Genomic DNA, 26,878 nt, shown 5'->3' with positions numbered 1-26,878 from the left:
TTACGTTTCCATTGCTTGTTAAAGCATCTTCTTCAATGGATTGTGAATTTAACATTTCCTCCAAGTTGGTTTCCACTTACAATTTCAGCAATGAAAGTTTGAACTAGCACATAATCTTCCTCATTTCCTGCAGTCAAAACAGGCCACAGTTTTTCCAGCATGATTTCAGTGTTTATTTATTTATTTATTTACGGGCAAGCCCAATTCAGAAAATATTACAAAAAAATATTACAAAGACAAAAGCAAAAACATAAACAGTGTCAACACAAAGAACAAATATTACAATATCTATTGGATAACAAAGCTAATAAATTAAAGGAAAAAAAGAACATTATGATATAAAAAACAAACAAAGTTTAAACTTAAAAATTGCTGATAGAAATTATAGGTATCATTAACATTGTATGTTCAACAAATGGTTTTTAAATCTATCCAAGGAATTGCAGAATATATTTAAGTCATTTAGAGAATTCACAAGTCTAAGTGTTCATGGTAAAAAATTGTTGTGAGTAGTTATATCTATGGAAGCTTATGTGAAAAGTTTGGGTTTGTCTTGTTGATCAAATAGGTACAAAAAGACTAATTTTTGGCAGAAGACGGGACAGCTACTATTACCATTAATAATGTTGAATAAGATTGTCAGATCTTTTCTTCTTTTTTTACGGGGTTCTAATGAAGTAGCTACCATATATATGTTGTTTAAAAGCTAAGTATCTGAGAAAGGTATGCTGAACTCTATCAAGTTTATTTTTATGAACTAGATAATATGGAGACCACACTGGAGAGGCCACACTAGAGACCACACTATGGAGAGGAACAAAAATCAAGATGAGATCTAACAAGTGAGCAATATAAAATTTTCATTGAATTTATTCATATCGTGAGCGGCCGTGGAGTAACAGCATAATCGCTGGCCTCATACGCCAGTGCACATGGGTTCGAGCCGTGCCAAAGACAAACCATTTTCATTTCCAATAATGACACGAGCCATCTCACCGTGCCTCAGAGAGCACCATAAGCCGTCGGTCCACCTGGGCTAGTGTACATCGGCACTAGTTACTTGAAACAGGGTTAAAGATGTAAATGGTGCCAGAACTGTCCGAAAGGATCTCCCCGGCAAAAATGCCATACGATATTATTATTATTATTGAATTTATATCTGAAATCACGAGATGTTCTTTTAACGAAACCAAGCATTTTCATAGACTTTTGGGCAACTGTACTAATGTGGTGTTTAAAGCTGAGTGAAGAGTCTAATATTATGCCTAGGTCTCTGATTTGTGTGCATGATTACAATGCTTGATCGTTAATAGTTTAGTCATGTGTTAACAAATGGTGATTCCTACAGAAACGCATAATATAACACTTACCAACATTTAATTCCATGCCATTAAGAGAGCACCACTGGGATAATTTATTAATATCCGATTGTAGTTTAAGAGTATCTTCATGAGATCTTATTATTGTAAAGCACTTCTTAAGGTCATCAGTGAAAAGGAGAGCTTTTGTATGGGAAAAACAAGTGGTAATATCATTAACGAATAGATTAAATAGTAGCGGTCCCAGGTGTGAACCTTAAGGAACACCTGAAGTTACAGGAAAAATGTTGGAATAACAGTGATTTACTCTAACCATTTGAGTTCTGTTTTCTAAATAACTACATAACCTGTGTAATAATGTGTATTGTATGGCTTCAGTTCTTGCAATGGTTCTTTCATATTTACCATACATTTTGATTTGATATGTCAAATCTCTTCCAGTATTCTATACCACTCATATCAGGATCACATTCCGAATGCTTTTTATTTGATATACAGATTCGATCCATGAATAAAGAAATCTTAGACCGCAAATACAGGAATTGGATCCCATTTTTTCAATCCGTGAATAGTGAAAACGTAAATGAAGGAAGCATGAATAAGGAGCTGTAGTATAAAAACAATAGCGGTATAGACATTTAAGAAAATGCATTACAAGAACATGCTGTATAAAATAGAGATAGAAAAAACATGAATTCTTTCCATTCTTCTAAATTTTCGTATTAGAACTAGTGACTCCAGTGTCTCTCCAGAATAATTTGAGCTTTTTGTAGCTTTATATTTCATAGGCTGTCAAGGGGCTACTGGGAATAACTGAAGAAAATGTCAATGGTGAAAACTGAGAAACAAATATAATTTATCTAGAAATTATTATTCTCATTTGTATGAATATAAGTTAATAAACTGAGAGTGTTAATGTTTATCAATAAATATCAATTTTGAAAAATCTAGTTGAATAACTTTATAGATAATCATAAATAATGAGTTACGGTTAAGTAATCAATTATTGCACTAATTACTATAAAAATGTTGACATGTTATTGTTCAGCATGCATTATTTCAGAGAAAATTTCCAAATGGATCTGTAAATACCAGGAAAACTTAATTTGTGGTATTATAAAATCCTGCTACTAAGTGATTCTTTTGTTCCTACATTTGTATTACAAAGCAGTTTTTTCTTTAACATGTTCGCTACCCAATGACTCATAATATATGAGCCACATCAATTTTTGGGCATTGAGCCAAGGATCGTACTGCAACATACTAGCAATTTAAATAGACATTCAGACAGAGCAGATTGCGCTTTGGACATGGTCTATGTCTATTGGAAGGTGTGACTCATATCTGGGATGCATAATATAGTCTATGGGTAGCAGCTACTGTTCATTAGAAATTCAGCGATAACACACAAATCAAGAAAAAGTTGGGCAAAACCCACCACACATTCTCCCAAAAAAAAAACGAAGGTGTTGTTGAATTTGCTCCTCAAAAAAGAAAAGAAACCAGTCATTTTTTGTTTGTAAAAACTGTAATCACAAAAATGGACAAATGCTTGGACTATGTGTATTGTTTTCATGTATACCATGAAGGCAGTGAGTATATACCAGTGATGTAACAAATGTCATTTTTTGAACATTTGTGAATACGAATATCTGCTACTGACATTCGCGAATGTGAATATTCAGTTTCTTTAAATTTGGTTCTATTTTTGTAATGTTTTCTAAATTTATAATGAGAAGTTTATAACTTTATTACATAATACCAAATAATAAAATAAAGTGAAGGCTGATAATCTGATTGTACAATTACCTTTTCTTAACAAAAAAAAGATGAGAAGTGAATAGATTTTGACTTTATGAACCTAATATCATCTTCAAATAATTTTTTTTTCTCAAAATCATATTCGCAAATTATTCGCACAAATTTTGCGGATGCCAATACGAATGCAACTATGCAAAAATATGCGAATATTCGCGAATGTGAATATGAATATTCGCTACATCACTAGTAAATACCCACTTTATACTTTTTTGTTTGAGTTGTTTGTGAATTTTCTGTATTTTTTCCTTTCTAGTATTTTGCTCTTTACTCGTGTTTTTTTAAAATTATGTTTTAATTTACATGAATTTTAAAATTTCTTTTATGTCTCGTATATGAGACCAATGGTCTCTATAATATTGTCGGTTATGTTTAATGGTTATGTTTAAGTAATTTATAGGGACATTGAAGATAAGAGCTTGCCCATATTTTAACATCACATTAATCATAAAAATTAGTCATTAGTGGTTGACTTGCATATTAAGATAAAATATTAAGCCAGAATAATTAGAATTTTTTCTACTTTTAAGGACTAAAAAAGAACTTTCATTAATTTAACCAACTTCAAAATTATTCTGCACATCATTTTTGAAACGCAATTTGTTTAAAATATCTCATTTTTGTTGAATATATTAATTCGTAATTAAAAAATTATATTAATTTGTCTGGACTAAATTACGATTATATTGAACTTGGTATTCACACAGTGTTGCCAAACTGAATTTTGTTATATTCGGTTTTAATTTTCCAACTGATTTCTGAGGCAACTACACATCCTACTTCTAACTTCAAAAGGCATATATCTGAAGGAATTAGCATACCATGCAGATGTAAATAGCTTAGTTTGGAGCTTTCATATGCATATATGATCCTTTCTTCTTTTTATAAGGCTCATTCATTCACATACAACTGGAAAGCTGGTAAGATTAACAATCTAACCAATTGTGGTGTTTTGGTTACTCCATTAACACATGGACTTTTCCAATTTTTAATCACTTCTCACTAGTTTTTTGGTAATTGCTGATCTCAGCTTTATTTTTTCAGTAAATCAACAGTTATCTCTACTCCAGATACACAAATTGGTACAGGTACACATTGTTTTGTTGAGGTTAACTGGTTTATTTGCAATTTTTGTTTTTACTTTGCTTATTAATGCTTTATACATAATGAGAGTTTGCTGTGAAGTGTGTGTATATTTATTACCTCTTTGTTTATAAATAATTTAATATTATTCAATCTATATTTCTATATAAACACCCATGATCAATGAGAAAATAACATAGGGTGTAACTATGTAGTTAAGTGTAGATTTATTGACTAAATATGTCACAGACACATGCAAATCTACACCATTTTTAGTCAGCAAATCACCAGATAATTACACCACAACTTATTCACCATACAGTAAGATGTGTACTGTGGAAAGGTCTGATGTCTAGATGACATATAGCAGCTCTGCCAAAGACAGAAATAAGCCAATTGCTTGCAGTACAACTGGTATAGAACAGATGGCTTCATTATCAGTTGGAGGTACAGCCCTTCGTGAGCCTTGGTCTGCCTCAAAATATTCTTCCATCCTTCCCTGTCGAGTGCCTGTCTTCTTCCTCCCTTTAATTCAATCTCCCTTAAATCTTCCTACATAGGGTCCAGATATCTGAGTTTAGCCTTTTTCTTCTTCTGAACAGCCTATTTAACAAAGTTATTTTAGCAGGATCACTTTCATCAATCCACATAACAAGACACACCCATCTTAAGCGGTTCATTTTGATAGTTTTTACAATATCTGCATCACCAAAAGTCTATAGAGCTCGAAATTATATCTCATTCTCCAAAGACGCTGTTCGTTAACTCTGCCATATTTCTCCCTCTCATTCCATCACTCCTTGCAGAGTATTGGGTACTATTGCGTTTCTTGGCCAAAAGTGTAAGATTATTGACTGACCGAATCAGCACAGTTCCTCTATATATGGTCCTTAATACTTTTCTTTCAAAGATCCGTAGTAAATCTTCATCTCGAGTCGCCTGATATTCGTCTATCAGGGCCATAACTGTACCATATTTTCTGTACGCCTAGGATGATGGCGAATAGCTATTTTCAATTCATCCCATAAACGCTCGATTAGATTGAGATCTGGGCTCCTCGAGGGCTATTGCATTCTTATCAATCCAAACTTTATTTAAGATGTTTATGTTCATGAGTCAATCAGTGTTTTTATTTTCAAAAAATTGCGCAGCTCTTACAATAAAAGAGATATTTGGATAATTCCAAAAACAAAATCTTAGCGATGCCTCCGGGATAATACAAAAGGACTATGAAACAAAATTAGCTCTTCAATTTTTCCACAGAATTTTTTAAAGTTAGTACAAAATACAACGCTTTCATTCAGCCCCGTATAAAGCAGAATTTTTTTGTTACCAGAACAATAGCAAACGATTTCAATACATGTACCTACAAACTGATGCAAGAATCTTGAAAATCGGAGTACAAATAATAAAGTTATAAATTGTCAAACTTAATCAAATAATTTTAGTGGCGGAATTTTGTGCCGGTGAGTGTATATGAATTTTTTACTTTACTTGCAGTAACTATTATAACTTACAATTAGCTAACAAGAGAAACAGATGAGGAGCATATAGGAAAGAATCAACATGAAAGAGAATTTATGTTCTTTTTTTATCTCTGATCATAAAAGGCCAGGATCATTGTAGGCCAGGCTAATAGTAAGACAAAAATATACCCTGTTCGTGACACTTCAACAGCCAGGGTACTGAAGCGTTTTTCGACAGGTAATACCTATAAGAACAAATTGTAACTATTTTCTGCATAGGATCTGGCGGCCATTTTTATTTATAAACAATTAACTGTCGAAAAATGGCATTTTTCCCTTTTTTTTTCAAATAAATGGAAAACAGTGAAACTTATGGTTTTCGTCGTACAAACATCTTCGAGAGAATGGAAAAAGCTTCAAAATGGCGTATTACAAAGTTTAATATACTCATTTATTGTTAACATAATTGCGAAAAAAGGTCGAAATTTCAAAAAAAAAAATTGCAATAACTATTGTAAAAATAAGTGTACTGCTTTGAAATTTTTGTCAAATAAGGGTTCTTTGGTGCTTAATATGTGACAAAAATTTCAAAGCGATTCATTTAATTGTTTAAATTTTTTTCAAATTGTTTATCCCAGAGAGCTTTTTTTGCAATAACATAAGTCAGAAAAAAATAATGTTAGTACCATTCTACAGGTGTCAAACAAAAGAGCATGAGCTAAATTTTCAAATTGGTTTAAAAAAAGTGAATAACAAATGCATTTGTTAGTAATAAATAATTATGCAAAAGTATGGTTAATTTTTCCTTATAAACGTTGTTTTATATAAAAAATTATATATATATTTATTACAATTTTTCATCAATTATCATATACATAACATTACTTGGTAGTTGTGCACCTAAAAGACGGTAAAAAAATAGATTTTTTTGAAAAAAGTTATTGAAAAAGTTTGTAAGGAAAAATTTACGATACTTTTGCATAAATATTTATTACTAATAAATGCATTTTTTATTCACTTTTTTTAAACCAATTTGAAAGTTTAGCTTATCTTCTTTCATTTGACACCTGTAGAATGGTTGTAAAATCATTTTTTTCTTACTTATGTTGTTGCAAAAAAAAGCTCTCTGGGATAAACAATTTGAATAAAATTTAAACAATTGAATATGAATCGCTTTGAAATTTTTATCATATATTAAACACCAAAGAAACCTCATTTGACAAAAATTTCAAAGCTTTACATTTATTTTTACAATATCTAGTTATTGCGAAATTATTTTTTTTGAAATTTCGACTTTTTTCGCAATTATGTTAAGAATAAATGAGTACATATGTACAAACTTTGTAATACGCCATTTTGAAGCTTTTTCCATTCTCTCGAAGATGTTTGTACTAAGAAAACCATAAGTCTTACTGTTTTCCATTAATTTGAAAAAACAAGCAAAAAAGGCCGTTTTTTGACACTAAATTGTTTATAAATAAAAGTGGCCGCCAGATCCTCCCCAGAAAATAATTACAATTTGTTCTTATAGGTATTACCTGCCGAAAAAAGGCTTCAGTACCCTGGTTGTTAAGTGTCATGGAAAAAAACCTTATTACCGTGGACTATTATACAGGCAGGCCCGCCGACAGGGCGGCAGAAGAGTCGGTAGATTTTACCGGGGCCCGGCATCGACCAAAAATGTAATGTTTTTGACCCGTTTTTTCAGCTATCTTCTTGTTGTTTTATAATAGGTGTTAAGAACTAACAATAAATTAGTACCTAATGAATGCAGATTAATAATTACAGATACATGACTTTGTTGTTGCTGTTATCATGCAAACACATTCAACCAAACGTTTAATAACTGTAGTGACACATTAGTTTCCGGCTTAGTTCGAGGTCGAAAGACGTTGCGGCAACGGTTGAAGTATTCTGGCCGCCTTGTTGTTGACTGTCAACAACGGCTCTATAAGCCCAAAAACTAAGGTAGCATTACAAGACATCAACCGTGAAAACAGCATAATTTTTTATTCTGTGACAAAATATGTTAACGATATCTCTTGAAGCTCTGAGAGTCGAGAGGCTCTAATCAGTGTGACTCTAGTAGACAATTTTATTGGGTTTGATTATCGCACTAGTCCCTATTCGTTAAATTATAATAGCGTTGAGATTATCAGTCTACAGCTGAATCTATCCTTGTCCGTAGACCAGATCTTTAGGTGGACGAATGTGTGTATTATTGTCTCTTCGATCTTAGAACTCAGAATTATCGTATATCTGGTAGAGCAGTTTCCACGCTGCGATCTGTTGAGAATCAGTCCTCAGCTTGGGGATTCGTCTTGTCAGTTAGACGAGACCATCGGTATACATACGTATATACAAAAACTCCGGCCATTTGCTTTCTTTAGAAACCATCTTCTGTATTCTGTGAAATTTAATATTTGGCCACAGTACAACTTTTAATAGTAGTTAGATGACGTAATAAAGAAAACTCTGGTAATAAAGTTTTTTGGTTCTCTTAGTGCAAAGAAAAGAGATCATGGTTGGCACACCACGTTACTGTGAAATTAATAAATATTTACTTTTTGATAAAATCGGTCGAGCCATGGTTGTCCGCTCGAGTATCGAGGGTACACCACCAACACCAGTGTTGGCGGTAGAAATTTTAGTAAGTTGGTTAATTCATACAATGATAAAACTTCCAACACAACGTCGTTAGACCACACAATTACCACGGCACCGACCGTACCAGACTTTTGACGAGTCGGAAGGGGTGAATGGGTACATACCTAAACTAAATTTACAATTAAGATGCAGTAGAAATAAACAAAATCAGACACGTTAAATGCTACTATAGGAGCACTCCCGAATCATAATTTACAATGTATATACATTGTAAATCCCAAATCATGATTTCCAAAGTTTATACATGCAGTTGGTTTGTTTATTTCTACTGCATCTTGATTGTAAATTTAGTATAGTTGCTTCAGATTCTGACTTCCTTTGAACCGTGATCATTTACCGACAAACGATGGAAAACCTCGCGCTGATCAAGGCCGGCCATAAAATTTATGGCCTCTTATTATTTATAGAGGGTTCGGTTCTAGCCCGAGGATCGTAAATCACAAATTCTGAGGGAAATATCGCTATTTCACATTGCGGTGATTTCCATCTTTAGTTTTTAGTTTTAGTGCTTTTCTATATTCTATTATCTATTACATACATATTTACCATTTCTCAAGGCGTGGCACGCCACGTTCTGTTGGATCCCAGCCTGTCTTGATTTCTTTTCTTTTATATCTTTCCTGATTTACTGTTTTTAGTCTTTGTATTATTTGTATATTTATTGTCTCTTTGTTTTTCTTCTATTTTTCTAGGAATTGTGGTCTGTATTCCCGTAAGTTGCAGCCACTTGTATAGTAGGTTTTCTATTCTTTATTTTGATTACATATTTCGTAGTTTAACTTGTTTTTTGAGTTTTGTCTTTGTTTAATAGTCTAAGCAATAAAGCACAGAACCTCCGAAAAAAACGACAAGACGGATCTTAAAAATACTTTTTGCATTCGATTCGTGAATGCACCAGGTAACTTTGTGACCCCCTAGCCATGAGATAATATTGAAAAACTGCATACAAAAAATGCATTCTTGAAGTGCATCTCAAACAGACAATAAAAAAATTCAGAACTCATCAATTATCGGCGGAAATGAGTTCAATTTTGTTACTCGGGGTTTTTTGGTCGCTGAAAACGAATATAACATCGTAGGTGATCTCCGAAGTATCTGGTGCCCAGAGTACCTACTGTTTACCTCGTCTTGTGAAGTTTTCGGCAAATTCATTAAACAATTAGTCAAAATTCATTACTTAGGGGGTTTTTGGGGTCTCTGACGACGAATAAGACATCCGGAGTACTTGGCGCCTAGGGTATGGTTTGTACAACAGTAAATGGTTGAGTTCAATTAGTGCGGTCGTAAATATTATTAAATTTATCTGACCTGGCCCATTGTTAAGACCCACCCGGAGCGATAAGCCACCGAGGTAGACAGAGTTGCTCTTTTGCAATTAACACTGACTAGACGGTACTCCCATAATAAAGCCTGAAATAAATTTTACCTGAAACCGGGCTTTTTATACTATAATCGGTTAATCCAGGAGGTATATAGTGGTAACTAATTGAACTCAACCATTTACTGTTAAACATACCATACCTACTGTTCATCTCGTGACTAATGATTTTTGACTAATTTTTTAATGAATTTGCTATCTAGTGGCTAGGGGTCACAAGGTTTCCTGGCGCATTCACGAATCGAATACAAAAACATTATTAAGATCCGTCTTGTCGTTTTATTTTGGAGGTTCAGTGCTTTATTGCTTCGCCTATAAGTCCTGTAAAAATTCCTAATAGCCCGTATACACGACAACGATTTAACGTAGCGATGTGACTGTGCAGTTCGTTGGTGTCGATTTATAGAACGTGTGGACGCAAATCGACGCAGATTTTTAACTAAAAATATAAATTCACCATTGAGAATGGTTTGTTTGCTTTAATTAATTTTTGGGTATAAAACGTATTATGTTTAGAGCTAAAATGACGTTTTATATTATGTTTAATTATTACTATTAGCAATAATTAAAAAACAATCATTCTTTAAATCAGAGGTTCCCAAACTATTTTTTCTCGTAGACCACTTTAAAAAATATACTGGTTTCGGTGGACCCCCTGCTGCTACATTTTTACCATACTTCCAATGAAAAAAACATGGGGGGGGGGGGGTTAAAAATAAGATATTGAAGGTCTCTTCTTTTCTCAAAATATCATTTTATGCGATTTTACAGTGATTTGAAATCTATTTAAACAAATTTGCATTTTTTATCATAAATTATCAATTGAAAAAATAATGTTTTAATAGAAGGGAGTCCAAAATGTGCTTATTAGGCATTATAACAAGTTTTTTGTTTTAAAAACAAGTTGTTGATCAAACTTTAGCTTAGAAAACGTTAAAATAGTGTTTTTTTCCATTTTCCTCCATTCCCAAAATACATGTTCTTCTATTTGGCTGAAAATTTGCCCACAGATAGCCAAAACACAGGACTTTAATGGTTAAAAGAATCTGGATAGTTTTACAATACAAGAAAAGTTACATGCAATAAAGAGTCAACATTATATAGTACAGTCGGGTTAGCATTTGATCTTGCATGCCCGAGCTACCCAAGAAGGGGGTCAATAGTAGTGTAAATTTAAAATCGCGAATAAAGGAGAACCGTTTTTGCTCAATATCTCCGCCATATTTTACTTTTCGACAACAAGTGTACGAACTGAAGTTGTGAAAAATATGATTTCCTATCATTTATTCTATTATAAATTTTTTTGAGCCGTCGATATTTTCCGAGTTATGGGGGAAAGAGTGACAGTTACAGCATAATTATTGAATTATCTCATTATTTATTATTATTAGTTTTATACTATATATAGTTATACTATATATATAGGTATATACTATATATATTAGTTTTATATATAGTTTTATGTTTATTATTAGTTTTATAACAAAAATGTACCTATACAAAAATGGAGAGAATTAAATTTTATACAATTTTGATCTCTTTCATGTTTTTGCTAAAATCAATATTTCAGGTAGTACGTATGCTGTAAAGGCGCAAGCATAAGCCCTGATGGATTTGATAGCAGTGGTTTTTGTTCAATAACTCCGCAATTCTCAACTTTTCGACAAAAATGGTAGGAACTGAAATTGATCCAAATAAATTTTGTTTACAATCATTATTATAATTTTCTTAACCATTTTTTTCGTATGGTCGATATTTTCCGAATTAATTGTACTTATTACAGTAGACGCCTATATTTTTGACTTTGATATTATTCCACGTATTTTTTTTGTAGTGTAAAACGATACAAATTCTTTTAATCACTTAAAGTCCTGTATTTTGGCTATCTGTGGGCAAATTTTCAGTAAAATCGAAAGACATGTGTTTTGGGAATGGAGGAAAATGTAAAAAACGATATTTTAATGTTTTCTACCCTAAAATTTTATCAAAAACTTGTTTTTAATCAAAATAACGTTATAAATCATTAAAATAACTTTTTTGAGCCACTACTATTAAAATATTATTTTTTCCATTGATATTTTACAATAAAAAAATGCAAATTTGTTTAAATAAATACCAAATCGCTATAAATTTTTCGTGGACCCCCACTTGCAACTTGTGAACCCCCATTTTTATTTCACGCCAACGTGGACCCCCGTTGAATCCCTCGTGAACCCCTGGGGGTCCACCTGGAATCACTGCTTTAAATTGGGAACCACTGCTTTAAATGAAAATAATTTGCGGGCCGCACTTTGTCCATCCCTGGTGTATAGGTTTAAACAGGTCTGATCATATCGTTAATTCTTGTTTTTTATTATTTCTTTTTTCTCTATAGTGTTTATATAGTAGTTATTCGTTTTATGTGCTATGCTCTTTTCCATATAATTATTGTTTAGTGTAGTGTAGCAGTTTAGATACCATTTTTATTAATCACCATCTCTCTTTATAAAACATAATGTTCCATTTTATTGCCTTAACTCGATTAATAAACCAAAACAATTACAGGTTTAATTAATAAAGAGCCCTCATAATCACAGAAATGACAAAACGCCTCATTGTATTTTTTATTTCATGGGGGTTTTTAATCTCGTTAAGAGGAATATGACTATATACAGGATAATTTACTTTGAGCTTTTACTGTTATCTTTGTGATCAGTCCGGTGTAAATTATTTGTTTTTATTTGGCAATTAGATTGTTTTATTCGTTTAGCAGTTTAATTGGATTAGCAATTTAATCGTTTTAAAGGTGGCAAATTTGGACTTGTTTTGAATTTGGAAACAACGAACAAGAATATAGTGAGTAAATTTAATTATACTATTTAAGCATACTACTTATTATACATAGTATGTACAGTTGCGATCACTGAATAGTTTACACCTAAATTTTATATTGTAATACTGTAAAATTGCAGTGTCGTATGGATTTGATAAATGTCGAAAGTCAAAAAATTTCAAAAAGTCATTGCTTGTCAAAAATTTCGCGAGTGTTGAAAAATAAAATAAAATGATATCAAACTCCTCCAAAATGGTTAGAATGCATTTGAATGATGCGCAAAAAGCAAGAGCAATTGCCAAACTCGAAGAAGGTTGGTCACTAAGGCAAGTTGCTGCAGATTTGAACGTGAGCCATATGTGCATATGGAAAATCAAACAAAGATAGGATAATTTTCACTCTATACCACGGTAGGGCGGTTCAAGAGGGCAGAAGATCTCCACAGATCAACAGGACGAGATGTTAGTAGATTATTTGAGAGAATCTCCTTTTGCTACAGCTCAAAAAGCTAGAGAAGAGACAGCGTTTCCGGGCAGTAGTTGTACTGCACGTAGAAGAATTAAAACAAGTGGACTGATAAATTGTGCAGATGCAAGGAAACCTTTTTTGACTGAGGATCACAAGAGGAAACGAGTTGCATTTTGTAATGAGTTTATAAACCGTGAAGAGAAAGAACTTTTACATTTTTATTAAAAGTACTATTTTTATAAATAATAACTCGATCTTCATTCTGAGAATTAGCATAATACTTTTTTGGTCATTTAGGTAGGTACTATCCGTTGCAAGATAATTCGGATGTAATTCCCCAGATTATTTTATGCTTGATATCGCGGCACAGGCACAGTCTCTTAATCTGGAGAATTCCATCCGAATTATCTTGCAACGGATAGTACTTACTTGTATTTCAAATAATTGCAAATTTCTTTATCAGTTTCAAATAAATATTCTTGAGCAGGTAAAGAATTACGAATTGCTGTCTGTAAATACAATATTAAATAATAAACTATTTCCAAATGAATGAACGATTAGTATCTATTAATGAGAATTTACCCTTGCCTTAGCAGGTAAAGAAAGGATTAAGAACTGTCGTCTGCAAATACAAAGTACGATTGAGAGCGAACTGTGCCGAGCGTAAGTTGCAATACGTGGCATCAATACTGTGTCGTTCAGAGAACTAAATTTAATAATAAAATAATATATGTACGTCCTGCCACCTATTCAAAGAATTGTTAAACGTTAGTTTATATAATCGCCACCTATTTTAACTGCGGCGTGAACATACCCCCTAATATCTGTTATATTGCTATGGAAGAGCTCTTGATAACAGCCTTAAAATATCTGAAAAAACTATTTCTTTCATTTATGTTAATTATATTCAACATTTTCCTTCTATTTATAAAACCAATAACTATCACAATCGTTCAAGAGCAAATATTTTATTTTTATATCACTAATAACACCCATTGAACATAATGACCGGATGGCAAGGTTCACGTTACTATGAAACGTAATTAATCAATCAGAAATTACAATATCGTTTCATGTTGTTATTGAATTTTAAAATTAAATCTGGCCCGTTACGTGATATTTTGAATGATCTCTGCCGTCAAAGTATAGTTTGTCGATATGTATATTTCTATTGTTGTACCTTTTCGGTGCAAGTTTGTAAAGGTAGGTCATTTATCGTTTTTGATCAATTATTTTAAAAATCATGTACATGCAGAAAGAGCTGTAAGACCTGATGCAGTGTACTTACTTTACTTTTTCTAGTCTGAATCCGACTACAATTTTTTGCCTAGTATCGGCCCACGTCTATACCCTTTCTGTGTGCTCGAGGGTGCACTGTGATGGGCAAAGTCTGCATAGGTTTGGACCAACGACGCGTTGAATAACATGTTGAAGCGATTTACCATTTTAAACGTCGGCAAAGAGAGATAGAAAATATTATAATACTGCAAAGGAAAGAACACAATTGGCACCCCAAAGTACTTTAAAATTAATAAATATTTACTTTCATAATAAAATCAGTCGGACCATCATGTCCCCACACCGCCAGTGTGGGCGGTGAAATTTTTATTACATTAGTTAATTCATACAATGATAAAAATCGTAACACAACGTAGTTAGACCACTATATAGTAAAATTACCACGGCACTGATCGTATCAGCTCCTTAGCTTAGTCGAAAGGGGGACGTTTTAGCACCTTTATGTTAAATATCTTTGAACTGTGCCATTTTACCGACAGTTCATCGGAAATAGAGTCAAGGTCTTCAGGACAATAAAAATAGGATAAAGAGGCAATACATTAGGGTTTTGTATTAGCTTAAGGATCATAAATAACAAATTTCGACAGAAAATTCAGTATTTCACGTCGTGTTGAATCCCGTCTTCAATTCTTATCTTTTTCTATTACAAGTCTTTATACATAATTTAATGGCAAGCCGAGTGAAATAGAAAAATATATCAGAAAAAGATAAAAACAGAAGGCGGGATTCAACGCAACGTGAAATAGCGAAAATTCTTTCAAAATTGATTATTTATGATCCTTACTCTAATACCAAACCCTTTATTTTTATTACCCCGAGGAATGTGGATCATTTTTCGATGAAGTGGCGGTAAACTGACACAGTTCAAAGAGATTTAACATACAGGTGCTAAAAAGTCCCCCTTTCAATTGAGCTAGGGAGCTGATACGATCAGTGCCGTGATAATTTTTCAATGTAGTGGTCTAACTACGTTGTGTAAACCGCGACGTCGACGTTGGCAAATCATGTGGACGAGTTGTTTTACTTGATCTCACCGTAATGCCGCCTTTGAAGTTTCACCCTAATACCAAGTAAAACAGGGGAAAAACAGGTAAACCGCGACGTCGACGTCGGCAAACCTCCTGCATATAAACAAGCCTGAAAAACCCAACCGTCGCGGTTCAAGTTGCCAAGCTCCGTCGTCAAACCGCGGCGGCGGCGGTTGTAAGTTTCTAGGGGAGGAATGCGATCGCCAGTCAACCGCTCTCTCTCTCACGTGTACGATACAAACGTCGCGTCGGCTACCGTGCCGTCAACCGCCTGCATATGTACGAGCACTTAGAATCCATTTTCTACGCATAATAGTATCGTTCGCGGTAACGATTCCGTACTTGTTCAGGACAACTTCGCATGCGCACTTTAAAAAAGAGCGTTCTCTTTTTTAAAGTGCGCATGCGATTTTTAAAGTGCGCATGCGAAGTTGTCCTGGACAAGTACGGAATCGTTACCGCGAACGATACTAATATATGTATATTATAATATAATGTAGGTACATACCTAAAGCTAAAACGAGCTTGGTTATTGGTAATATTTCTCTTTATTTATTTTTAATTGCCAACTTTCATTTTTCTATAAATACTTTTCTTATCTTCAGACGGCAGATTACAAAAATCGATTTTAAATGTTTCCAAATTTGTCTATAATTGCTATCATTGATGAACTCATAGAATAGAGGATAATCTAGAAAGTTTTTATGTACCTGCGATGTGATAATTTCATTTTTACATTGTGCTAACACGTATTTTCTGGGAACTATTAAAAAGAAATCCCACGGAACGTTGGAACGCCCAGGCCGAGTGAAATAGAAAAATGTATCAGACAAAAATAAAAACTGAAGAGGGGATTCAACACACGTGAAATTAATAGCGAAATTTCTGTCAAAATTTGTTATTTATTATCCTTACTTTAAGTGGCGTTTAAACGCCGCGATAAATGCGAGCAATTTATTGTGACGATAAATTGCTACGATTTATTGATTTTTTTAAAGCTGTTTAGACTTTAGACGCTGCAATATATTGTCACAATTGATTATGAACTAAAACAACTCAATCGTTACAATAAATTGATGCAATCCGATACCCTCCAATTCCGATAAATCGCTGCCATGTACCGTTTACATCATCATCATCATCAACCCGCACGCGTCCACTGCTGGACATTTATCTCTATTTTGTGCGCCTTGCATCCAGTTACCGATAACATGTTTCAAATTATCAGCCCATCTGGTTAGTGGGCGTCCTCTGCTCCGTAGTGCGTCCTCCACAATGACAAATTGCTGCGATTTGTTGATAATTGAAACGCTGTTTAGAAGCTGCGATATGTTGCTGCGATTTATCGCGATGTAATTGACCACGACAAGTTGAAGAGGGGAGTATTGTGTACACTTTACACCCTTCAATAAATTCAAATTAATTTTCATCCTAATCCTGTTAACTTCATCACAAAAATATAAAGGTTGGGTATGTTATACGGGGTATTTACAAAGTTATAACCAATTTTATATGAAAATCGTAACAAGTTCAGCTCACTGTATAAATATATAGCACAACGGCAATGGTTTATTGATGCCATATTTTTTATTTATTGTCAAAATTTTTTAAAAATGATTGATATTGTTAATTGTCTTTATATCTAGTACAGGGTGAGTTAAAACTCAAGTACATTATTTTCTCAGTAAAATTTAAATGGGATACCCTGTATTTTATATCACTATTGAAAAGTACCATTACCGTATTTTAATTTGTATACAACATTCCCTATGTCTAAATTTATTAGTCTTCAAGATATTTTCATTTTTCAATGGACCAGTAGCGTAGCTACCCAGATCACCAGAATTTAATAAACTGGACTGATTTTTTTGGGGTTACTTTAAGAATGAAGGTTATAAATTGCCTCCAACAACACGAGATGAGATGAAAAATAGAATACAAAGTGTATTTCGAAGTGTTAATTTACAAATGCTTCGTAGTGTAAGTAACTTATTCAATGACCGTTTTTAGGCATGCATATAATGTGTTAGGCGGTCATTTTGAACAACTTTAATTTCTTCATTTCTTTAATATTTAAAATATTTTAATTTTTTCAAAAATGTTGTATTTTGTGTTCATGTCGTTTTTGTAAAATTTTTTAATAATAAATTATTTTTCTTTCTTTATTTGCTACTTTGTTGCATTTATTACCAGATTGATAATGGTAGGGGAGCCCAAGCGGGGATTTTTGCAGTTACTCGAGCGCGTCAGATTATCATATGGGGAGAAACCTGGTACGATGTAGATATACCTCTACCATATATTGGCTCTAACATAGGGGAGTTCGTTAAGGGGGACCCGAAAAAAAAATCTATACTTAAAAATACTCGAAATTGTCAGATTAAGATAAGGTAAGTATGTACATGCAAAAAAGTGTATATTTAAAAAGTCTGTCGATTTGAGCGGGGCTAAGGAAATGGGTGAGTCAAAAAGTTTCACAAAAAAAAATGCGAATATTTCGCGAAATGAATGTCAAATCGAAAAACTAAAAACTACATGTCCAATATTTTTCAAAAATCTATCGAATGATACCAAACATGACCCCTCACGGAGAAGGGTGGGGGGTTACTTTAAAATCTTAAATAGGAGTCCCAAATTTTTATTACAGATTTGACTTATCTACGTAAAAATAAGCAACTTTTATTCGAAACATTTTTTCGAATTATGGATAGATGGCGCTATAATCGGAAAAACCGATTGTTGGAAATGGAAAATTAAATTAAAAAATGGCAAATCCCCACTAGAATGGAAAATTTTACTTAGTTTTTTTTTGTTTTAGGACCTATAAATCACAACCCAATAGGTCCCCACAGCGCTCGAGTAACTGCACACTTAGCATACTTTGCTCCCCTACCATAATCAGTAATCGTAAATTGTCAGTTTTAGACAACCCAGTCATGGCTTACTCAAAATTTGGAAAGTTTTAGACCCGTAATTAATAATTTGCTCTGAAAAATGAAAATATCTCGAAAACTAATAAATTTAGACATAGGGAATGTTTTATAAAAATTAAAGTAGGGTAATGATACTTTTCGATAGTAATATAAAATACAGGGTGTTCCATTTAAAATTACTGAGAAAATAATGTACTTGCGTTTTGAGTCACCCTGTATACAATATAAAGAAAATTAGCAATATCAATCCTTTATGAAAATTTTGACAATAATTAAAAAAATATGGCATCAATAATCCATTGCTTTTGTGCTTATTTTTATTTATACAGTGAGTTGAACTTGTTACGATTTTCATATAAAATTGGTTATAATTTTGTAAGTAATACCATGCATAACCGTTGTATAACATAACAAACCTTTATATTTTTGTAATGGAGAAGTTAAGATGATTTCGAGTATAAAATATAGGGTGTTCCATTAAAAAAAACATAAGTTTGATCTGCCCCAATGTTATCGAACATCCTGTAACATTCTAATTAATTTTGAAATGTGAATCTCAAAAGTTAGTTAAAATTTTTGTTATTAACTTTTATTGCTATCTATTACTATAACAGATCTACGGAGCTTTACCCCACTAATCAATCACCCTGTACATATAATTCTTATAGTTGATGAAAGTATTATATTATTGTTAATTAATTGGCAAAACCACATAGTATCAAATATAAGCATTATCAAATAAATGGTATCCATCAATGGTTCATCATTTAAATGGTATCCATTTAATTGGATATGTAAATAAATTCTAATTCGGTAAGATTCTCCTAAATTGATGCAATCCAGCTCCAATTCCGATAAATCGCTGTACTGTTTAGACACGACGATAAATTGAAATAACCCTATCGTTACAATAAATTGATGCAATCCGATACCAACTTCAATCCAACTCCGATAAATCGCTGCGATGCACCGTTTAGACACAACGATAAATTGCAACAACTCGATTGATATCGATAAGTTACTTGATTTATCGCTGTGTCTAAACGACCCTTTACTCTGGGTCAGATCGATTTTATCAAAAAATAAATATTTATTAAGTGTACAGTAATAAGGGGTGCTAACTGTGTGCACTTTCCTTTGCACTATTATATATTTTCTATCTCTCTTTGCCGACATTTAAATTGGAAAACCGCTTCAACGCGTTCTTCAACGCGTCGTTGAACCGAGGCTTTACATTTCTTTCAAAGTTGTTGAAAGCGTTTCTTTGTTGTATAGAAATAGGGTAATCGTAATTACTGAGGATCAAGGCCGGATTAAGGGGAATAGACATTAGCAATTCTTATGGTTTCTGTAGAATTAATTCGATGGGAACTTTAATTATAATGCCAGTGTTAAGTTGAATCGGCAATTATTTTATCTATGTGAAAATGAATGTTTTAATATTAGTTGCCAGAATTTGATGTTCCTCTGAATAAATGTTTTGTAATTGGGTAATAATTGTGAAACAGTTTTTTCAATATAGAGATCGGCACTCCTAAAATTAATGTATTTGTTTTTGACGAATCATGGAATAAGTTTATTCGTCAAATTGTAAATGATTTACATTGATGACAAACCATGTGCCAATGATATCAATGTTGTGACTTATTCCCAATTAAAATAGTAAATTGATATGACAATGTATTAATTTGCAAAATTAAAGTAATAATAATTCTTCTGATTTATGCGTTTTATTCACTTTATAAAGATTTTTATTATTGTGTGCAAACCCTTCTGAAAAAATATTATTATCGTGTTGTTTAGCCGAACAGGTGTAGAGTGCCGACAAAAAACACCTTTACAAAGTGAATAAAACGCATAAACAGAAGAATTATTATAATTTTACAAATTAATACTTTGCCATATTAATTTACTATTTTAGTTAGGAATAAGCCACACAATTGGCTTATTATGCATACTACCTAATAGATGTGCACAGGTAGACCGCATCCTCGGAGTAGACCGCATACTATGGTAAAGTCTAACAAGAGAACTAAGAGACTAATTAATATTCAGTTCAGCGGGACGCTATTGTTCTGAGGTGTGAAATTATATACACAAGACATCGATGAATAAAACGGGTAGATCCCTTGTTTATGAAATTTCACACCTTGAACAATAGCATCCTGCTCAGCTGAATATTAACAAGTCTCTTAGCTCTCTTGTTCAACTATAGCACCCAAACTTTTGTTTACAGAATGACAGAATGATATACGTTTTATAACTTTTTTGTTGATTATGATTCCATCTTTTGAGGATTCCAAGATTTACAAATATTCTATTGGCATATTTTTTAAAAAGCAATGGCGATAGAACACATCCCTCTACATTTTCACTAAGTTCTCCCTCTGTATCTATTTTTGCCTCTTGGTTCCAGTTTATGTATAACGAGTAACGTGATAATCAATATTCTGCAATTGTAGGATTTGAACCAGTGTTTCATGCCGGACCTTGCACAATGAACACTCTTCCTCCTCATCTTTCAACTCATCTGAGTCTGTAGGAAGGTATGAAATATCTGCTTCAATTTTTTAATCAAGCAATTACTATATGGCTTCTTCAGTTATTGCGAAAATATTTTTAATAAGCGACATCATGCCCTAAACTAAAAATATTGGAGGTGATCCCTTAGCCAAGCCGCACACCAAAGAAACATGAAGCGAAAAACATGAAACGAAAAACATGTTTTATGAAAAGAAAACACTGCTAAACAAATCTCAAAGTCCGCCTACCAATGAAACGAGTGTTATTCATGCTCATATCATGACACATTTTTATTTTCGGAGAGTTTAATAAATGGCCGGACATATATTTGTTTAGCAGTGGTTTATTTCCATGAAACGTAATTTACGTTTCATGTTTCTTTGATGTGCGGCCTGCCTTAGGCGGCGTTCATACTCGGGCGATAAATCGTAAGCGATATATCGTAAACGATAGGCGATACGCACAAACAAATACTTAAAATCTAAGTAGAGACGATAAAAAAGGTTCACTTCCGCGCGATTGCACAACATATCGCAACGCAAGTGATATATCGTTCGAAGTGCTGCGTGTCGGTCGCGGTCGCCCTCGCGATTTATTGCATACGATATTGATATTTCAAGCTGTATTTATTTATTTATTAGGTGAAACAAGCCAGCAGATTTTTAACTCCTAGTGTAAATATTTATACAGTATGGTGCAAATGTTTGGAATAATTTAATTATTTCGTAAGGAAAAATCCCGAAACAGGTCAATTTTTATTTTTAAATTTAATATTTTGGCATATTATCATACGCGTGTCCTCATCCATATATGCGTGATGACGTAATAGATGTTTTTTAAATGAGACTAGGGGTCGAGTAATGTTTCATTTGAAAGGGAATTCAATTCTGTATTCAGTAATATAAATATTAACATAATTATTTGTACAGGGTATCCAAAAAAATGTTTGTTAAAATAAATTAATTAACACAAAAAGAAGAATGTAGGTAATTTATTTAATTCAAAATACATTTTTATTGCTGCCAGAAAACCGAAAAACATGTTTATTTCACAACCTAGTATGATGTACCCAGTATGTATTTTCTTTTTCTTTTCATTCTACGCCTAAACCAGTAAGCCACTACAACGTCTTCCTCACTTGAGCTCATAATTTTAACTGGCATGAATTGTGCTTCCATCATCGTCCCATGGTCGCGACGATTTATCGTCCGTTCTCTATGAACCTTCCTAGCAATATATCGTGGCGATAAAATGTCGCTTATCGTCTATCGCCCAAGTATGAACGTCGCCTAAGGTTACGTTCACTACGGAGACCATCGCATGGTATCCTAGCCTAGAGCATAGTATCCTACTCTTCATATTCGTGAATTCTGGCATTCAAAATAATGCATTTACCTATTTTACATAGCGATCGATAATATAGTTTCGATCGCCATGTAAAATAAATGCATTATTAATATCGTTCGCGGTAACGATCCCGTACTAGTCCAGGATTACTTCGCATGCGCACTTTAAAAAAGAGCGTTCGCGGTAATCGAGTTCTGAACTGCTAGTCCGGGATTTTGTCAGATTTGTCGTTCGCGGTAACCGAACTGCAAGTCCGGAACCAGTCCAACCGATCCTTGGTATCTGAAACGAACTCGGAGTCCGAATATGCGCAGTAGGAATTTCAAAATACTTACAAACATTAAATTTCTATATTGTCTGGTGCTTTAAACAGCTGATTTGTGATTTGTAGCGGTGTTTGCTTTTCATTCTGTGTTTATTTCATTTGTTTTTAATACTGTGGTTTAACTCAAATGTTTAGAAATTTATTGATTGTGATTGTCAATAAAATCTTTTTTACATACTTTGATGTATAATTTTTACAGTTTAATATGATCATAAACAAATAAAACATTTTTTAATATGAAGGTATATGTACTAAATACTGTGTGTCTCTTTAAAGTTCATTATTTATTTTATTTGTGATACAAAAATAACCAATGTTTAATGTAAAATGTACTACTTAAAAAATGAATAAAATAACATAGGTGTATCGGGTATATCTATGAAATCTTTATTAGACGAGGATACCCTAATATAATATTAATAAACAATACCTAATATGGACGTTAATATTAAAATATGTAGGTATTAGAAATATTAAAAGTACTCCATGTAATTAATAATAATTATACAATAGGTACCAGTAACCAGTATAATAGAACAAATTTTTTTCTTAGAAAAAATATTTGGATGTTTTAATATTATGGTCTCGTAGCTTATTAAAGCCACTAAAACTTATAACAATGAAATATTTCATTAAAATATGCCTATTCATACTATAAACATATATCTGGTTGATCTGATCTAGTAAAATCACGCAAATCTGAATTAAAATAACAAATTCATCAAAATAAGATGGATACATAAAAACTAGGTTATGATAGTGTTAAGGACTAGTTCTAAATTCGTTCGCGGTGTAAATCAATCCTGAACTGATTCTGAACCGCGCTTGCGTACAACCCGAGTACTAAGAGAATTCGTAACTAGTCCTGGACTTGTCCAGGATCGTTACCGCGAACGAAGCTATTTTATATGTGAGAATTCACGAATATGAAGAGTAGGGGTTTTGTTCACTACGGAGACCATCGCATCGTATCCTAGCCTAGAGCTTAGTTAGTATTAGTATCCTACTCTTCATTTTGGTGAACGCTCGCATTTAAAATAATGCATCTGGCGATCGATAATATGGTATGAGCAGTACGAGGGATAGATACCAGGGAGCGAGGGTCGGCGCCTCGTCGTGAGCACAACTTAACGACGTTCTACACCTTCGTTGCGGGGTATGCCTCTCAGAGGAAAGGGGGGAAACTTGTATGCAAGCGAAACAGTATTTTCACTTTTATTTAATAATGGTACGGTAAACAATCCTCATTTTTTAATATGTTATTCCTTACAAAGAAACCTTTAATTTAAGCACAAATAATTAAAAATCGTAAATTTGGGTCAAAGGTTATTAACTTTTTAAGAGCGAAACATGATTTCGAAACAGTATTTTCACCTTTATTTAATAATGGTACGGTAAACAATCCTCATTTTTTAATATGTTCTTCCTTACAAAAAAACCTTTAATTTAAGCACAAATAATTAAGAATCGTAAATTTGGGTCAAAAGTTATTAACTTTTTAAGAGCGAAACAGTATTTTCACTTTTATTTAATAATGGTACGGTAAACAATTCTCATTTTTTAATATGTTATTCCTTACAAAAAAAAAACATTTAATCTAAGCACAAATAATTAAAAATCGTAAATTTGGGTCAAAAGTTATTAACTTTTTAAGAATTCCCATAAGAGCCCATGTTAAAACTTAACTTTGAACCGTAATAGTAATTAAACGGCACGGTAAAACAATTTTTAAAAAATCAAGTCTTAGTTTTTTGAAGTAAACTATAACATACTAAAATTTCATGCAAATCCTTAATTCTTTGCCGAAGGTGTAGAACGTCGTTAAGATACTATGCTCTAGACTTAGGCTAGGATACCATGCGATGGTCTCCGTAGTGAACGTAACCTTATTGTCCCTGCGCCCTATTTATGACATCGAGTTTCTGTAAAGCCACTTTACACGATGCAAGCAATTGCGAAATTTATTACACAAGTTCTTTCAGCAATAGAAATTGCATCGTGTCATATGAAAATTGCACAGTTGCTGCACCTGCAACTTATTGCATCAAGAAGTTGCAGCTAAATAGAACCTGCGCTATTTTTCATGCAACTTTTTCTGCAACTTGGTTATATTTTTACATATTAACTTTTGCTTTTAAGGCTACACTGTTTGTGTTTTTACTTTTCTGTCAACTTCTGATGGCATTGACATTCTGTCATCCTCCCAAGATTGTGCTTGATTGTTTACATTTTATTTTAGTCAGATTGTAAAAACATAGGTAACCATGAAAGTACATACAATAAAATGTTAAATAATCAATATAAAGTGACATTTTTATCTTTTATTTAAGTGACAATTTAACAGTATTATGGTAATTATGGAAAAACAGGCGGCTGAGAAGGAAATGGAACAAATGTAAATAAAAGCAGGTTAAATCAAATTGAGAGTTTCTTTTCTGTTAACTGTCAGACAAATTTCTTTCTATTTCATGTCAGTTTATGCAATTGTTTGCACCGTGTAATCACTTTATTGCAGAAAGTTAGTTGCAACTTATTGCACAAGTTCTTGGGCAAGAAATTGTTCAATTAATTTCGCAATTACTTGCATCGTGTAAAGTGGCTATAACGATTAAGTGAGCACCTACATTGGATCCGTATTTCTCCGATCGGATCCGACGTCGGATTGAAAACAAACTGAAGGTATTCATTAAAGCGTAGTCTGGCATAGTGCCTACAATGCAGTGGGAAGCCCGATCCGATATCGGGCGATTTACGCTTATTTACTACGCACTACGCTTTAATACCTTGAGTTTGTTTTCAATCCGACGTCGGATCGGATCGGAAAAATACGGATCCAATGTAGGTGCTCACTTAGGTAAAATTGACATTCTATAAAGACAGATTATAGAGAACCTCTAAAAATTTTTTTTGAGGAATCTACTAAAAAGTTTTCAATTAAATAGGGCAACGTCGCACGTAGAAATTTACCAAAAACTTAGTGTGGGAGACCAAAAACTTACGAGAGAAGAAGAGCTATTGAAAGTTAGCTGAAAGTAATATTTCATTTTATTTGTATTCGTTCTTTGTTGATATTCGTTTTTTTTTCTTTCGATGATAAATATTATGTCTTGTGCGCCAAGAACCATGAAATCCCAAAAATAATTTTTAAGTTAAGTTATTGTGAATTATTTTGGTAACTTCATCAATGCAACGACTCATGCTTGTTTGACTTAAAGCAAAATTGTATCCTTGTCCAGAGAATAAAATTGATAGTTTCCAGTACCATAAAAGTTCAAAGTATGTCAATGAGATCCTTGCAACAAGTTCGAAAAAGTTTTCTAATTGTTGAAAGTGATAGCTGGAATGGATCGCTCAATCGCTCAAATCTCGGTAGTGTTGCCCAAATGCAAGACCAAGACGAGACTTGGACAGTCTTGGTCTTGGTCTTGCGCCAGTACACCTGGTCTTGGTCTTGGTATTGCGCTCCCGGTCTTGGTCTTGCAGCAAGAGTCTTGCAAGTCTCGCAGTTCCCCAGTAGAATATTGCATATTTTAGAACAACGTAACAGAGAGGTATATTTTAAGCTTGAATATCGTAGACATAGTAAAGACCGGCCAAATTAATAAATATCTAAACAACTGACACCGGGTGGGGTTTGAACCCACGATCTAAGTGATCCGTGCCTATGTTCTAACTAACTAAAGTTTATTAGAAACTTATGTATTTTTTCGAGTATGTGCCATTCACTATCTGTGATTTGAAAAGCATTAAATTCGGTGACAGATGTGCACAATATGTTAATGTCAGTTCTCATTTTTAACCAAATCCAATCATATCATGTGTGGAATTTCGTCTCGTTGGGTTGGACAGTCGAGTATGGGATTCAAATTTGATGGCACGTGAGCTGCTTCACAAGCGGAGTGAAACTTCAAAATTTTTGTTACAAATATTTTTGTTTCCCAAAGAGTATCTAAGAATATAGCCGAACTAATATACTCCCTAAAATGACCCTCAGTTCTAACTGCAAGACGCAAGAGTCTCGCAGCTTAGTCTTGTTCTTGCTCAAGTCTTGCACGGCAAGTCTTGGTCTTGCTAAAATTAGGCGGTCTTGGTCTTGCGAAAACGCAAGAACAAGACCAAGACCGATTTTGGGTAACACTAAATCTCGGATTATCCTTTGTTGTAATTTGAATTATTCAGCTCTAGAAAAAGAAGCAAACATTTGAATTTTGTTGTAGGTGTAGTATGTATGTCGATTGTAAAGTAAACTGAGACTTACCTTTCATTATTAATTCTTCAACTAAAGCTTCGTCAAATACGTCATAAAAATCCATTGACTTCTTGTTAACTTTTAGTTGTTTATCTCCACTATAATATAATATATAAATAACAAACTACCAATCATATAAACATAAGCAAACAAAAATAATCAA

General features: G+C 33.1%; 1 protein-coding gene across 3 annotated transcripts in view; it reads left to right on the top strand.

Moving 5' to 3' along the window:
- Nucleotides 1–26,878, top strand: part of LOC114334599 (DE-cadherin) — a 189,170-nt gene that overhangs the window by 5,142 nt on the left and 157,150 nt on the right. The window contains exon 2 of one of the 3 annotated variants that reach the window (XM_050663498.1): nucleotides 4,182–4,219. The exons of 1 other annotated variant lie outside the window; for it this stretch is intronic. In XM_050663498.1, coding sequence (XP_050519455.1) covers nucleotides 4,182–4,219 — 38 coding nt within the window. Of the gene's footprint in view, nucleotides 1–4,181; nucleotides 4,226–26,878 lie in introns of all 3 variants that reach the window. One more of the 3 variants, XM_028284672.2, reaches the window with a different exon arrangement.

The sequence above is a fragment of the Diabrotica virgifera genome, chromosome 10 (genome assembly GCF_917563875.1).
Source record: "Diabrotica virgifera virgifera chromosome 10, PGI_DIABVI_V3a".
NCBI classification, from domain to species: domain Eukaryota; kingdom Metazoa; phylum Arthropoda; class Insecta; order Coleoptera; family Chrysomelidae; genus Diabrotica; species Diabrotica virgifera.
Note: the sequence above shows the minus strand (reverse complement) of the source record. Positions and strands in the feature narration are given on the sequence as shown.